We start from the raw sequence: 17058 nt of genomic DNA on the forward strand, positions 1-17058 counted from the left end.
ATTTTAGGTATCAATTTTGCTAGATTAAGGAATACATAGAAACTAAAAAAGCATTATTATTAGTGCCTCCAGAAGAGAGTGATTTGGGTTGGTGGACTGAATGGAGAAGATCAGCTAGGGCCCACATAGAACAAATATGGTAGAGAAAGGGTGATCTCCCTTATCTGATGTTGGCACACTCTTGTCTCCTGTCCTTGGACATCAGAACTCCAGGCTCTCTGGCCTTTGGACTCCAGGACTCATCAATTATTCCCCAGGGTTCTCAAGCCTTTAGCCTCAGACTGAGACTTATATCATCAGTTTTAATTCTGAGGCTTTTAGACTTGTTTTGAGCCATGCTAGTGGCATCCCAAGGTCTCCAGCTTGCAGAAAGTCTTTCATGAGACTTCTTAGCCACCACAACCAAATGAATCAATTCTTCTAATAACTCTCCTTTCATTATGTACATCATGTTGGTTCTGGTTCTGTCTGTAGAACCCTAATACATGTTAGGCACTCATAGGACTAAGAGGCAGATTCCAGCTCAAAAGTGTGAGACAGACAAGCTACTGGTTCTTCCCAATGTGCTTACGGCTGATGTGGGGTCATACAAGAAGTCATGAAAAATGTTGGAGGAGCCAGAGAGACTACTGGGAGGGCCAGAGGCTGATACTTGAGGAGGAGAGGTGTGAGCCAGAAGGTGAGTGCCATGGAAAGGGTACCTCTAAACATTATGTATCTGTGTAGACAATGTGTACACAGTAATAATCACCTAGCTTTGGGCTTTAGCACCTACAGGGTGCCAAAAGAGTGACCAGGGCTCATATGCACCTCTCAGCTAGCATTATGATAATGAGAGGAGTACTAAAGGACTTAAGGGTAAGGTGTTATAATGTCTTTTTTTAAAAAAGTATGTGTACGCTGGATATGGTAGTGTTTGCCTATAATCCTAGCAACTTGGGAGGCTGAGGCAGGTGGACTGCAGGTTCAGATTCAGCCTTGGCAACTTAGCAAGGCCCTCAACAATTTAGTAGACCCTTTTTCAAAATTTAAAAAGTAAATAAATAAAAAGGGCTGGATATAGCCCATTGGTGGGCTCAATCTAAATACCAAAAAAATGTATATGTAGTTGGGTGCATGCCTATAATTCCAGCTACTCAGAAGACTGAAGCAGGAGGATTACAAGTTTGAAGCTAGCCTGGGAAACTTAGCAAGACCCTATCTCAAAATTAGAAGGGCTGGGTATATAGTTAAGTGGTAGAATGTTTGTTTAGCGTGCAGAAGGCCTTAGATTCAATTGCAGGAGGCCCTAGATTCAATTCCTACTACCTAAAAACAGTATGGCCAGCCAGTAGCAGTGGAACATGCCTGTAATCCCAGCAGCCAGGGAGGTTCAGACAGGAGGACCATGAGTTCAAAGCCAGCCTCAGCAATGGCAAAGTGCTAAGCAACTCAGTGAGAGCAAATAAAATACAAAGTAAGGCTGGGACTATGGCTCAGTGGCCGAGTGCTCCTGAGTTAAAAAAAAGTATGCCTATATAAAGACAGGAAAGCAATGTGGCAAAAGTGTTAACTGACATGTATTCAGATGTCCATCACATTATTCTTTTAACTTTTCCTCAGTTTTTCAAATTTTTCCAAAAGAAGATGTTGGGGATAGGGATGGAAACCAGAGTAAAATAAAAGGTAAATCTGTTTTACCCCAAGGTATTGTACTTGAAACAGAAGATTAATTTTATAAAAGGCAACATTATAAGTAAATCCAAGCATGACTATCTTAAATAAAGAGAACATGACCAAGAAATGGGATAGCTAAAAGAACAAACTTTAAGGCTCCTTCTGTGTCACACTTGTTGACTGAATCTTCACAGCAGGCAGTGGAATGGCTCTGATGTAAATAAGAGACAGGAATGGAATGGCTCTGGGATGAATAGGAGACACTGTTAGTGCCAGGATGCCTGCATATTAGAGCCAGGATCACCTGTATTATTGTCTTTGTAAAAACAGGTGTAAGTAACTTACCTGAAGTAATCACAGGATGCAGCCAGCAGGATGCGATGGGCTTCAATGTGTCTCCCCTCCACCACCAGGACGACATCGAAGAGGATCCCACTGTCCCGGAGAGCCAGCAGGCCCCGGAGCAGGGCCTGAGAGTGCTGTGTGCTGCGGTAGGTGTTGTTGATGCAGTGTGAGTGGGAGGGCTGTGTGGGCAACTTGCACAGCTGGGTGAATTCCTGCTCCTCGGCCATTCTGACAGCCACACCAACCCTCACCACTGTGGCCTGTCTGCTGAAGACAGAGGGGACAGGGAGTGAACAGGTAAGTGGAACCCTTGCCATGCATGAACTGGCCAGCTCTGTACCTGAGGCACCTGCTGTTCATTCTGCTCCTGTGCCTCCCTCACTTGGGTGTTCCCTATGATTCCAAGCTCTCTGGTTCCCTGTCTCCTCCCACCTCTGGTTCAACTTTTCTTTTTTCCTGATGACCTGTGTTCCTTCATCCCCAAGGTTCTTCATCTCATTTTGTCTCCTTCAGTAATATAGTAATATAGAAGGTGTTTGGGAAACCTGGGTAAAAGTTTTCCCAAATCTGGTGAGCCCACCCCACCAAGGACTTGTGACATGGCCACCCTGAGCCTTAGGTTCCTCAACTATAAAAGGAGAGATAAACCCTCAGGTTTATACAAAATTACATACAAGAGGAAGTGAGGGGAAAGGGAAAAATAATACAAGGGGGAGGAATGAATTGCAGTAGTGGGGGTAGAGAGAGAAGAGGGGAGGGGAGGGGAGGGGAGGGGGGATAGTAGAGGATAGGAAAGGCAGCAGAATACAACAGACACTAGGATGGCAATATGTAAAGCAATGGAAGTGAAACTGATGTGAATCTGCAATCTGTATAAGGGGCAATATGGGAGTGCATAACCCACTTGAATCAAAATGTGAAATATGATATATCAAGAAATATGTAATGGAGGGGTAAGACAAGATAATACAAATGGAAGAAATGATTTACAGTAGAAGGGGTAGAGAGAAAAGGGGAGGGGAGGGGAGGGGAGGGGGGATAGTAGAGAATAGGACTGACAGCAGAATACATCAGACACTAGAAAGGCAATATGTGAATCAATGGAAGGGTAACTGATGTGATACAGCAATCTGTATACGGGGTAAAGTTGGGAGTTCATAACCCGCTTGAATCAAACTGTGAAATATGATGTATTAAGAACTGTGTAAGGTTTTGAACGACCAACAATAAAAAAAAAAAAAATAAAATAAAATAAAATTTAATACAGTTTTATAGAGCATGAAAAAAAAAAATAAAATAAAATAAAAAAAAAAAAAAAATAAAAGGAGAGATAAAAGTATCTCCCCCCCCCCCGGGCTGGGTGTTAGCTCAATGGTAGAGCACTTGCCAGGCATGCATGTATGAGACCTTGATCCCCAGAACTAACCCCCCAAAAAGGCAAGGCCTGAGAAGTGGTCTGGAAACCCAAATGCAGTGTCCCAGAATTGGAAATCCTCTCCTGGAAGTGAGGACCAAGATACCATTTCCAGGACCTGCCTTCTTTTACCAAGAGTCTAAAAGTCAAGCACAGTAACTTGGACTAGACATGGCGCATTAGAGATCATCTGCAACACATTTTAAATTTGAGGTTACTTTCTATTAATTGAATTGGTATACTCAAAACCTACACACTGATTTGAATGGGAGCCTCAGAATCCCAATCAGAAATACAAACCTATTGCAACACACTTTTGCTATACAGACTGTAAAAAACTAGAAATGACTGTGGACAGCCAGCTGCTCCAGACCAAGGAATAGTGGTCTGCATGGTGAGCAAAAGCTGCATGGTTTCTAGGCTATACAGTGGCCAATCTGTCACAAGGCCATGAACATTTGCTCTTTGTACCTCAAGTTACCCTACTTTCCCCTCCCCAAATACGTATCTTCTTAAATTCCCTGCTATATCCTTCCCCCCCCCCCCAGTGCTAGGGATTAAATCCAGGACTTCACACATGCTAGGCCAGGTTTCTACCAATGTAGCTACATCCCCAGTCCCCCTACATTATCTTTAAAATCAAAAATGAAAAAGAGATTCTAATATAAAACTGTCCAAAAAGAGGTATCCTTACTCACTACTGAGGTCTAGGAGCACATACCTCCCTGCTGCCCAAGTCTCCCTCCTCCTGAACTTGTGTGCTCTAATGCCTCCCATCAGACACACTCAACTCTCCAGTCTGTGTCCTGAATTTAGGACTTCTGCCCACCCCTCCTCCCCAACTCACTCCTTCCTCCCACTGTGGATTGGCTCATCTTTCTCACCAAGGCCCCAGAGATGGCCAAAGCTAAGGCATATCCTCACTGATTACCTCGGGTTTAAGAGTATCTCCTGCCTGGAAACTGCCCTATGGTTTCCTGATCTCTTCCTTTCATCTCACCCACCCTGCTCTAGCCCACACTTTTCCCCAGAACCTGCATTCCCAATCACATCTCCAGTTCGGTGCCTAATCCAGCCAGAAGTCCTCTCAACCCATCTATTTTTGTCACTGGTACTGCTTCTGTTTCCATATGGAAACCGCATGGTCTCAATAAGCTCTCTTTTAAGTCTTGTGCCCTATCAGACCCTCAGGTTGATTTTTTTTTCCTTTCTCCTGTCTCAGAGAGTTACCCTTTTATTCCTCCACAGCCCTTACTCAGGATCAGATCAAGGGAATGATGCCCCGACTGATTTTCCTACCTCTTGCCTCATCTTCCCTAGGTTCCTCTGCCCAGGCCACAAGAAGATACTAAAATGCCCTAAGTTTACCATATGACTTCTTAAATGATAATTCTTTTATTTTTTTTTTATTTTTTATTTTTAGAGAGAGTGAGAGAGGGGAGGGAGAGAGAGAGAGGGAGAGAGAGAGAGAATTTTTAATATTTATTTTTTAGTTCTCGGCGGACACAACATCTTTGTTGGTATGTGGTGCTGAGGATCGAACCCGCGCCGCACGCATGCCAGGCGAGCGCGCTACCGCTTGAGCCACATCCCCAGCCCAAATGATAATTCTTTACTGCTTCCCACCTGAGGCTCCCTGTGACCTGGTTCAAAATCTTCCTTCAGGTCCTCCTTCCTTTTCCTGGCCTTACACCAAAAGAAAAAACTGTCATCCTCTCAACACTTTCAGTCTCTCTCCTAGACCCCTCATAATCCCATATTGGTTGTGGTCTAGCTCAATCATTTGTACCTTTATTTCCTTATCATAAATATGATAAACATGTCCAACCACTGGAACCTGTCATATCTATTCACCATTAGGAGATATAGTGTTCTGGAAGGATCTATCTCACAAGCATCTCAAAGTGCCTGTGGACATACTTGCTAACCACAGACTCTGGGCACTTGGCTCCTATTTCCAAACCTTAACTTCCTCATCACCACTGTGACCACCATACATTCAAGAGGCCTCCTTCTCAAGGGGTGACCATGATGACTGACTGTCTTAACAAACATCAACCTCTCAGACAGGGTTGCCATAGCTTTGAGCTCAGCAGCTCATCTTCCCTTTTAGTATACATGTAGCTATTCCCTAAACATCCACCATAAGAACAAGCATAATAAAACAGGAAGATTTCCATGTGCAGGCAAAGCGTGTTTTTCAAGCACAATTAAAGGAACTCAGTTAGGTGCTGAGTGGAGAGTGAAAACTAATTCCCTGCTATGAAGGAGCACAGCCTGAAATGCAACATTGAAGACTATGTATTTGCAGAAGCACTAGCCATTACCAAAACATCACCTTCAGGAGAACAGGTGTTGGGGCACAGGAATTCAACAGAACCACAGTCAATAGTTAAAATGAGCAAATTAGAACTTGAGATACAGTTACCAAAATTGTAAAATCTCAAGGTCATACAGAAAGAAAACAGCAAATTGCAGAATCACTATAGTACAACTTGGTTTACAAAAAGTTTGAAGACATACAAAATGATACTATCCAATATGGCTTATAGATAGATAGTATGGCATAAAACACTATAAACACATTTATAAGAACAAGAGCCAGGCATGGTGGCACACACCTGTAATTTCAGTGGCACAGGAGGCTAAGGCAGGAGAATTGCGAGTTCAAAGCCAGCCTCAGCAACTTAGCGAGACTCTAAGCAACCTAGTGAGAACGTGTCCCTAAATTAAAAAGGGCTGGGGATGTGGCTCAGTGGCTCAGTGGTTGAGTGCCCCTGAGTTTAATCCCCAGTACCAAAAACAAAACAAAACAAACCAAGAAACGTCAAATTCAGGATAAGCATTTTTTCTAGGAAGAAAAAAGGGAATGTTTTGCTTCTTAAAAAAAAAAAAACAAGAAAAAAAAACATGTAAGACAAAACATTAGAATTTGACAGTAATATTATTCCTGCTATGTACTTATCCTATTTGAGATGTTTAATAGTGAAATTCTCAAATATTCTTTCGAATATGTAATACATTAATGTTTCAAATTCAAAAGGCCTTTCCATGTATGCACCAACCAGATCTCCTCTCAGAGGAAACTTTTATTTCACTTTCCTGCATACCCTTCCAGAAGGAAATCTGTGGGTTTTTTCCCACAGCACGGGGGATGAAACCGAGGGCCTCATGTACGCTAGGCAAGTGCTCTACCACTGAGCTACATTCTCAACCCCTGCCCAGCTGACCCCCAATCCTGGTGAAACACATGGGCTTTCTCCCATTGTTTGCTATTGCAAACAGTTGTGCATTTAGTCATTTAGATGTGCCATACGTGCAGCAGATATCTGAGGAATATTTCCTAGATACAGAACTGCTGGGTCATTTTATTTTTAGAGTACACTTGTCATTTTAATGAACATTGCCAAATTGTCCTCCATAGAGGTTGTACCAATTTATTCTCCCCACCAGCAAAGAATGAAAACTTGATTCAGGCCACTGTCTAGCTTACCAAGAGTGTTTCTTTTACATTTTTGCTGATTTAAATTAAAAAGAACAGCAATTCTGACTATAACCACATTTTTGTAATCGGTAGTACTTTTTAAAGTAAAGAATTAGGTGAAGCTGGGCATGGTGGTACATGCCTGTAACCTCAGTGGCTCAGAAGGCTGAGGTAGGAGGACCACAAGTTCAAAACCAAACTCAGTAACAAAATAAAAAACAAAAAGGGCTGGGGATGTGGCTCAAAGGTTAAGCACTCCTGGGTTCAATCTCTGGTACAAAAAAAAAATTAGATGAAAATGTGACTCATTCTTTGTTAATCATTTCTGATGCTTTTCTATAATAAATAAATGTTCCTGGAGATGGGTGTTGGTGGTGCACGCTTACACCAGCTACTTGGGAGGCTGAGGTGGGAGGATGGCAAATTAGAAGCCAGCCTGAGCAACTTGGCCAAATCCTGTCTCAAAACCCAATGTATGTGTGTGTCTGTCTGTCCTGGGGATGGAGCTTTGTTGCAGAGCTCTTGCCTTGCATGTCTGCGGCCCTGGGTTCAAACCCCAGTACCACAGTGGTGTTGGTGAGAGGACTCGTGGAAACTCAGACACTGGCATCCATCTCACCCTTTCCATTTGACAGAGGGTTACCCTATGCTGAAGCCCTCCCCTTACCCCACTCCCATAACATCCCCAATTCTAGTCATCCCAAGCAAGGTTCCTCCATTTCATGCTATTCAAAGTTTTAGGGGGAAGCAGAGAGGAGACTAGAAAGTCCCAAACAGGTACAAACTGAAGGACATAAAACTAATTTTCATGAATTTATGGATGAGACAGCCAAAAGCATTTTGGAGGAATATTCAACCCAATTCCAAACACCATTTACTGAGTAGACATCCTCAGTCTTCTGTACGGCCCCCAAACAAGCAGTGTCTGCCCTCACCGAACCCCAATCCTTAGCAGTATGAAGCAAATCTGCAACAAAAGGAAAGCGGACAGCTTGCAGAGAACAAAAAAGGGAGTGGGTTCTAATTTCCAGAAAGGAATCTTTCAAACGGTACCCATTTGTGCTCCAGAATGAGTTTTTCCCAGCTCAAGGCCCAGCCTCAACGAGCTAGGGGCCCCCTGGGGAGGAGCCCGGGGCTTAAGGTGGTGGCGTCCCCGCTGCGCAGGCCCAGATCTGCAGGCCCAGTTCCGTTCTGTTTCCCCTGCCCACTATCTAAAATAGTGGGACCCGAGAATTTTGCACAGAGCGCACGATCCTTGCTTCTCAGGAAATCCCTTAACCTGATGAGGATGAGCACCCGCGGCTGCAGCCTCTGACACCCTCCCACCCCGCCCAGACCTTGACGCGCGGCAGAGCAAACTAAGGCCTGGCAAACCTAGATCACACCAGGTGGCATCGGCCAGATCCGGACCTGCCCGCCTGTTGCAAGTCCAGCTCCGTGCAGCGCCAAGCGTCGCGGCTGAGAAAGGCCACACTTGGACTTGCCTGGGCGACAGGGCTGGCCAACAGATTAGGAAGTCAGACGGCCTGCAGCTGCGCGGAGGCCCAGATCCTCTGCCAGCCAAGAGCTAGCTCTCAATCTCTCCGCGCCCGGGGGTCCCGCCCGCCGCGCCCCCGCCACGTCAGGCCACGGGGTCCCCTCAGGCCGCCGCCCCCCGCGCCTCCGGCCGCGCCCGCCCTCACATTCCCGCGCAGATCGCTCGACCCTGCCCTGCGCAGGTACCTCACAGCCTGCGCTCCCCGCAGCCTCCCCGCCGGGCCCGCACGGCCCACGCCTCGCAGCTGACCTGGTGCCGCCGCAAGCTGAGGCCGCACTCGCAGGGGGCGGGGCGGGATCTTTGGTCGTCACGTGGGTCCTCCGCGCAAGCGTAGTGCGGTGAGGACGGAGGCCTGGGGGCATCGGCTGAGGTGGGGGAGTCACTCTGCGGCTCGCTGCCGGAAGCGGGTGCCCGAAAGGGCTACACTGCAGCCGAAGGGCCTCTGTTTTTCTTTTAAAAGGGCCGCAACTGCGGAGGTGGCCTCCGCGGCTGATGCTGCTTTTGGCACCTGGTGGAGCGGAACGAGTGAATGAAGGAACAAACACCTCCCTCGCTCTGTCATTCACTATCCCTCCTTCACTCACTCCGTCTCCTTCACTCCCTCTGTCCCTCATATTCATTCATCCATCATTCCCTCCATCTCTTCCTCCCTCACTGACTCACTCATTCCCTCCTTCATTCTCTCATCTTCCTCATTTATTTCTCCTTTCCTTCACTCATTCCATTCTTTACTGTCATTCCCTTCCTTATTTCTTCCCTTTCTCTTTCATTCCCTTCCTCATTCTCGCCTTCCCTCATTCATACACACACATCTCTGTATCTCTCTCACACACACACACACACACGATGGTGTCTCGCTATGCTGCCCAGCTGCCTAGACTGGTCTAGTATTCCTGGGCAAAAGCGATGGTTCTACATCAGCCTCCAGAGTAGCTGGAACTATAGGGGTGTGCCTTTGATCGCCACCACACTTCTTTTAAAGTAGATAAGGCCTCTGAAGGTCGCACGCCCCCTGCCGGGTGTGGGGGAAAATACACAAAGCCAGTTTGAACAGGTGTTGATTTTGGTTTTTGTACATTCTGGAGTAAATGGCTGCTCTCAATCCTGAAGCCTGTCCCCAACCATCCTGAGGAACTTGTTGACATTGATTTTTCTTTCTTTATTTTTTAAGGTAATATAATTTTTGTGTTGGATGAATAGATTTCAGCTACTTTTGCAACAAAAATGAACACAAAGGTATCTATCTGGGCTTAATGGTGCACACCTGTAATCCCAGTGACTTGGGAAGCTGAAATAGGAGGGTTGCAAGTTTGAGACCAGCCAAGACAACCCAGAAAAACAGTTTCAGAGGTTCAGTTTGACTGTTGACTGACTTCACTGTTCTGGGCCCAAGCTAAGGCAGAAGGGAATGGTGGAGGAGTGCTGTTTTGCTTATGGATGGGAAGCAGAGAGGGGCATTTTTTTTTTTTTTGCCTCGCTTTCAAGAGGATCCCAGTCTCCAAGGTTGTTTGGCAGTGTCCAAAGTTAGAGTTGCAGACCTTTGTCGTGGATGTGGTCAGGTTGGATGTCCTGCATTGTGTTTCTGAGAAGGAATGTGATGCAGAGGGGGAACGTCACAGGGAAAGATGTGGGTAGTGATGGCCCATGATTAAAAAGAAAGGTGAGGGCTGAGGTTGTTACTCAGTGGTACAGCACTTGCCTAGGGTGTGTGAGGCCCTGGTTTCAATTCTCAGCACCACATATAAATAAATAAAATAAAGGTCTATTAACAACTAAAAAATAAACAAAAAAACATATTTAAAACAAAAAAGAAATGTAAAGGAGGAAGAAAATAAACACTGTGCTAGCTGAGCCCAAAGAACTTCCCAAGGGGTCAGACAAGGGTCCAGAGAGCAGAGGTGCCCAAGGTGAGCCACATTTCTTTCAGGAAGGCTTTCTTTCTTTCTTTCTTTTCTTTTTGTTGTTGTTGATGGACCTTTAATTAATTAATTAATTAATTATTATATGCAGAGGTGAGAATTGAACCCAGTGACTCACACATGCTAGGCAAGCGCTCTACCACTGAGCCACAACCCCAGCCCTCAGAAAGCTTTTTGAAGGAGATGGCCCCCAGCCATGTCACAGGAGGGTTTGGGGGAAGCAGGAAAAGCATTCTAGGAAGGAGACAGTGTTAGCAAAGGCAGGGAGGTAAGATCCAGCAATGTTAATGTTTGGGAGGTTGGTAGGATTTTCTGAGTCTGAATGGAAGATTGGAGACCAGATTCTGCCTTATAGAGGCTGGTCATGACCCAAAGGGCAGACTTCATCCAGGGGAGGCAGATGCCAAGGTGGGTGGCAGACACTGGAAAGCAAAAGGCCAGAGCTGAACAGAGAGGCAGTGGTGAGGCTGACTTCAGGAAGTCAGGGAGTGAGAATAGAGAGCAGAGCTGGCTGGACACCTGGTGCTATGGTTTAGGTATAATTCGAGTGTACCTCAATGTCTATTATGTAAAGGCTTGGATCCCTGGGAATGGTACTGGGTGGTGCTATGCATATTTAAGATATGGAACTTAGTATGAGATCCTTAGGTCATTGGGGACTTGCCTTTAAAAACCCTTGTCTCAATCTCTCCCTGCTTCCTGGCTCAAGATATAACCCCTTGCTCTGACTTGTACTCCTTCATTGCCTTCTGGCATCCTTACCAGAAAACCAAATCAATGGATTCACACATCTTGGACTTGAACCCAAATAAGCCATTTCTCTTTATTAATTTGGTTGCCTCAAGTATTTAGTTGTAGTAACACAAAACTGAATAATCCACCTGGGAAGGAGGCAGTTTCCGCAGTATAGGTAAGATGAAGAAGTGAGCCCAAGAGATGGCCAGGAACATTGGATCCATCCTGGCCCCAGGAAAGCCAAAGTGGGTTCTGCTAAGGACCTTCTTGGATGGGGGGGAATCAGACTGAAGGGGAAATCATTGGCATATCAACTGGAGGTGGTGCATTCAGCCAGAACAAGTATTTGGAAAAGACTAGCTGTAAGAAGCTGTGGTATATGCGTATAATCCCAGATACTCTAGAGGCAGGAGAATCACAAATTTGAGGCCAGCATGGACAACTTATCAAAAACCTGTCTCAAAAAAAAGAGGAAGGGAGGCAGGAATATAGTTCAGTGGTAGAAAGCTTGCCTAGTATACATGAGGCCCTAGGTTCAATCCCCAGCACAAAAAAGGAGGGAAGGAAAAAAAGAACTACTGAGGCATAGCAGTGATCTGGGCATGGGGGCACCCCAAGAGCAGGAACACACAGAGGAAACAGAGGAAGAGTGATTTCAAAGACCCTATGGAAGCTGGGGGTGTAATTCAGTGGTAGAGCACTTGCCTAACAAGCAGAAGTCCCAACCACAGGGGTGGAAAAAGACCAAGGGGACCAGCTGTTAAAAATAGACCCAGAAGAGATAGGAGAAGCCCCGGAGCTGCAATAGGGAGGCTGATGTGTGGTAGGAATGTTGGTGTATTCCCAAAATTTGTATTTTGGTACTTAATCCCCAATATGACAGTTTTAAGAAGTGGGACCTTGCTGGATACAATGGCACATGCCTGTAATCCCAGCAACTTGGGAGAGTGAGGCATAAGTATCTCAAGTTTGAGGTCAGCCCCAGCAACTTAGGGAGGTCATAAGCAACTTGGCAAGGCACTGTCTCAAAAAGGCCTGGAGATAAAACTCAGTGGTAAAGCACCCCTTGGCTCAAATCCCCACTACCAAAAAAAAAAAAAAAAAAAGTGGAGGTCTTTATGAAGTGATAAGATCATGAATATAGAACCCTCACAAGGAGATTAGTGACATATTAAAAGAGGTATGAGGGAGTTCAGTCACCCCTTTCACCATACAAGGACACTCAAATGGTGATATCTTTGAGGCAGAATGAGCCCTCACCAACCCTGAACCTGCTGGTACCTCATCTTGGACTTTCCAGCCTTCAGAACTGTGAGAGATAAATTTCAATCATTCAATAAATTACCTAGTTTGTTATGTTTTAATATAGACGCACAAATAGACTGAAACAGAAATTGGAACCAAGAAGTGAGATGTTGTTCTAAAAACACCTAAAATTGTAGAAACAATTTTGGATATAGGTAAGGGCCAGAGGCTAAAAGAGTTTGGAAGTTAATGTTAGAAAAGGCCTATATTGCAATAAACTGAGCATTAAAAGGAAATAATTCCTTATAAGATCAAGGTTCATATTTTTTTTTTACTTTTATTTTGAGATGGGGTTTCATTTTGTTGCCCGGGCTGGCCTAAAACTCTCAGAATCAAGCAATTCTCCTGCCTCAGCCTCCCAAGTAGCTGGGAGGCTCCACCAGCTACTGGGTATGGGTGCTCCACCTTACCCAGGGAGGGATGATTCTTGTGATAGTCCTGAAGGAAAAAAATGTAGGGAAAACCTGAGTTTTCTTAGAGAAAATAGTCTTACCTAAATAGTCTTCACTAGAACATTGGTGGAAAGACCAAGTAAAGCCATTCGGATGATACCTCAGATGAAACTGAGGAATGTATGATCAGAAACTGAAATATTCAGTGGTAAAGCACAAATGTAATTCAAATTCTTTGCCACTTTATAAAAAAAAGCAAGACTGGAGTTGTGGTAGAGTGCTTGCCTAGCATGTGTGAGGCACTGGGTTCGATCCCCACACCACATAAAAATAACATAAAGGTCCATCAACAACTAAAAAAAATAAGAAAAAAAAAAAGAAAACTGGGCTTGGGTGTAACTCAGTAGTGTGTCTCAGGCCCTTGCATCCATACTATATTAAGCCAAGAATTTTAAAAAGCTATTTAGATTCATAGAGAAACTAAGGCAAGAGTGTTCCAACCATCTGTGCACTCATGGTGGGTAGAGTTGACAGAACCAAAGTCATGCCCAGATCAGTGAAGGGCATGTCTCATGGCCTTCCCCACAGGAAAGGGCCCATTACTGGATTTGATCCACAGTACCACAAATTAATTTTTTAAAAAGATTTATGAGCAAGGGCTGTAGTTCAGTGGTAGAGCGCTGGCCTTACACATGTAAGGCACTGGGTTTGATCCACAGCACTGCATAAAAATAAATAAATAAGTAAATTTTTTTTATAAAGATTTATTTCAGAAATTCTTAGTCTGGCCATGTTTTAAAGAATGAAATAAGCATGTCTGGAAAAGAACTCCAAGGTGTGGCCAAACAATCTTATGATAAGGAGATCAGTATGGAACCACAGAAACCAGATGCTATTCATCAGGACAGTGGAAAAATGACCCCAGAGGCATTTTGGAAATTATCAATGCTGCCTTTAGCATCACAGGCCCAGAATGTCAAGGCCTCAGGAATAGAAAGATGTCAGAAGAGGAACCTCACCCACCTATTGGCTCCCCAATTTCTGCCATAGCACTCCTTGCCTGCCCCAGGTGTGGTGCAGGTTCAGTGACCACCACTTTGAAGAGCACCATATTATTCATGTGGTGCCATCTTCACCATAACCTAGAGTGCATAAATTGTGAGGTGCAGCTACCTCCATGTAGATTTCAAAGGATGCCTAGAAAAGCCTCGGCTACCAGAGAACTGCTACAATGACCACTGTAAAAAGCTACCAGACAGAGAACTGCTACAAGGGCCACTGTAAAAAGTCCCTATTATGTCCTTATCCAACGTTGCCATGGTGTAGGGGGTCACTATAGAAAGTCCTTACCTAGGGCAGTGCCTGGCACAGCCATGGGGCAGGACTGCTTCTGAAACTGCAGATCAGTGGAGCTTACCAGTATGCAATTCCAAATTATGACTCCAGCAAATGGGAGCTGCTGCCTAGGCTGTACCCAGTAAAGCCTTGAGGACAAGACCACAGATCTTGGGGACTCAAACCCTGCCCCAGTGTATCTAGAAAGTGGGATATGGAATCAAAGATGATTATTCTTTTTTAATACCTTTATTCTATTTATTTTTATGTGGTGCTAAGGATTAAACCCAGGGCCTCACAAGTGCCAGGCAAGCACTCTACCACTGAGCCACAGCCTCAGTCCAAGAAAATTAATGTTATGGGCTGGGGTTGTGGCTCAGTGGTAGAGTGCTTGCCTGGCACACATGAGGCACTGGGATTGATCCTCAGCACCTAATAAAAATAAAATAAAGGTATTGTGTTCGCCTACAACTAATATAATATAATATATATATATATATATATAATATATATAAAATTTAATGTTATTAGGCTGGAGACATAGATCAGTAGTAGAGTAACTACTTAGCATATATGAGGCCTTGGGTTCAGTCCTTAGCATCAAGAAAAAGCAAGGTGGGGAGATGGTTTCATGTTTTTTACTTTGTTGTGTTTTAGATTTTCTTGGGACCTATTTCTTTTTTCTAATTTCTCCCTTTTGACTATCCTATCCTATCACTGTTCCACCATCATATTTTGGAAGTATATATTTTGATCAAATAGGTTTGCAGATTCAAAGTAGTTTGCCTCAGGAGGAATCATACTTGAGTCTCACCTTTATCTATTTGATTTAGGTGAGATTCTGGACTTTTTAGAGTTGATGCAGAGAAAAGTGAAGAGTTTGGGGCCTATTGGGATAGAATAAATGTATTTTGAATGTTAAAGCAACATGAATTTGGGGGGCAAGGGGCAGAATGCTATAATGTTGGTGCCCCCCCTACTACTATAGTTGGATCTTAAGTGTCCCACAGGCCCATATGTTAAAGACATAGTCCCCAATCTTTGGTAATCCTAGAAGGTAGTAGAATCTTTAAGAAGTTGAAGAAGTTAGATAATTGGGGGCATGCCCTTGAAGGGGAATGTGAAACCCTGGCCCTTTCCTCTCTCTTTGCTTCTCATCAACCATTAAGTGAAGAGACCTCCTCTTCCATACCCTCCCTAAGTGGTGTATTGTGTTGCCACAGGCTCAGATCAATAGGGCTAAATGATCATAAACTGAAACCTCTGAAACCTTGAGGCTAAATAAACCTTTCCTCTGTGTAAGTTGGTTATCTCAGGCATTTTGTCACAGTAATATGAAGCTAATATATACCCTAAACTTATCTATTAGAATTGTAATTAAGAAGTAGAGCACTTAGAAGGTGATTAAATCATAAGGTTGGGGCCCTCACAAATGGGATTAGTGCCCTTATAAAAGAGACATTAGAGCACTCATCTAGCATGTGTGAGACGCTGGTTTCAATCCTCGGCACCACATAAAAATAAATAAATAAAATAAAGGTATGTGTCCAACTACAATTGAAAAAAAAATTTTTTTAAGAGACATCAGGGAGGGGCTGGGGATGTGGCTCAAGCAGTAACACGCTTGCCTGGCATGCGCGGGGCACTGGGTTCAATCCTCAGCACCACATAAAATAAAAATAAAGATGTTGTGTCTGCCAAAAAACTGAAGGAAAAAAAAAAGAGACATCAGGGAGCTAGTCACCCCATCTGCCATGTGAGAAAGCCATGAGAGGTGCCATTTTTGAGGCAGAGCCAGCCCTCATTAGGCACTGAGTCTGCTGGCACCTTGATCTTGGACTTCCCAGGCTCCAGAACTGAGAGAAACATATTTCTGTTGTTTATAAATTACCCAGTCTAAGGTATATCATTATAGCAGTAGAAACAGGCTTAGATGAAAGCCTTTGGCGGGCTTCACAGAAGCCTTTCCCTCAGAGTGACAGGAGTTGGCATGCAGTGACTGAGGTGAAAACAGTAGGACTACATGGACAGCCTGGATTCTGAGATGAGTACAGATGGGACCCTAGCTTGAAGGGAGAGAGTAGAGGCAGTGTCTTCACCGTGGAGTAAGGAGCTAATAGATGGAGAGAAAGTTCTCTACCACCGAGCTATATCTCTACTCACCTCTTAAAGCTTCCACCTCTCAAAACTTTTGCATTGAGGATTAAGTTTCCAACACAAGAACTTTGAGGAACATATTCAAACAACAGTAGCAGAGAGCCTCCATTCCTTGAGGACAAGACCCTCATCTGTTCCTTCATGGCTGTACCTTTAATGCCTAGAATATGGTCTGGAACTTGATGGGTATAGAAAGTGCTACCCCCAAATATGACCTCTTAGTACCTTTAAAGATGAAGGAAATTGAGAAACTCATGAAAAGAAAGTTTCTCTGATCATCTTCTACCCCTTCTCTGGAGGCCCTTAAGGGACAGGTGTCCTGACCTGGAAGGAAGGAATGTTACACAGGAAGTGGAGAAGAATCTAACCAAAAAAGCCAATTTTATAAGGATTACAGGCATATGTTGGCATAGTGTTTGTTTGTGCAGGGGATGCACGTCCAGGTCCTCATGTATGCTAGGCAAGTGCTCTACCACTGAGCTACATCTCTAGCCCTTTTAATTTTATTTTTGAGACAGGGTCTAAGTTGACCAGGCTAGCCCCTCTAAACTTGCAGCCCTGCCTTCACATCCCATTGCTGAGATTACAGGTACTTGACTTTTTAAAAATTTTTTAAAATTTTAAATTGTTTGGGCTGGCCTTGAATTTATGATCCTCCTGCCTTAGCCTCCCATGTAGTCAGGATTACAGGTGTACGCTACTATAGCCAGCTAGAGGTAGCATAATTTTTGCTAATATGGGCACTTCATTGGCTTCTTTGGGAAACTTAAAATCTCCAA

General features: G+C 44.3%; 1 protein-coding gene across 5 annotated transcripts in view; it reads right to left on the reverse strand.

Moving 5' to 3' along the window:
• Positions 1–8839, reverse strand: part of Klhl22 (kelch like family member 22) — a 44611-nt gene extending 35772 nt beyond the window's left edge. Inside the window, exons 1-2 of one of the 5 annotated variants that reach the window (XM_013362524.4) lie at positions 8686–8839; positions 2002–2268 (exon numbers count right to left, since the gene is read on the reverse strand). In XM_013362524.4, the coding sequence (XP_013217978.2) occupies positions 2002–2268; positions 8686–8798 (380 nt within the window). In that variant the 5' untranslated portion in view covers positions 8799–8839. Of the gene's footprint in view, positions 1–2001; positions 2269–8383; positions 8485–8621 lie in introns of those variants that run through there. The other 4 variants (XM_013362525.4, XM_013362523.4, XM_005334514.5 and 1 more) reach the window with 4 other exon arrangements.
• Between the last annotated feature and the right edge of the window lie 8219 nt (positions 8840–17058).

The sequence above is a fragment of the Ictidomys tridecemlineatus genome, chromosome 2, assembly GCF_052094955.1.
Source record: "Ictidomys tridecemlineatus isolate mIctTri1 chromosome 2, mIctTri1.hap1, whole genome shotgun sequence".
NCBI lineage: Eukaryota > Metazoa > Chordata > Mammalia > Rodentia > Sciuridae > Ictidomys > Ictidomys tridecemlineatus.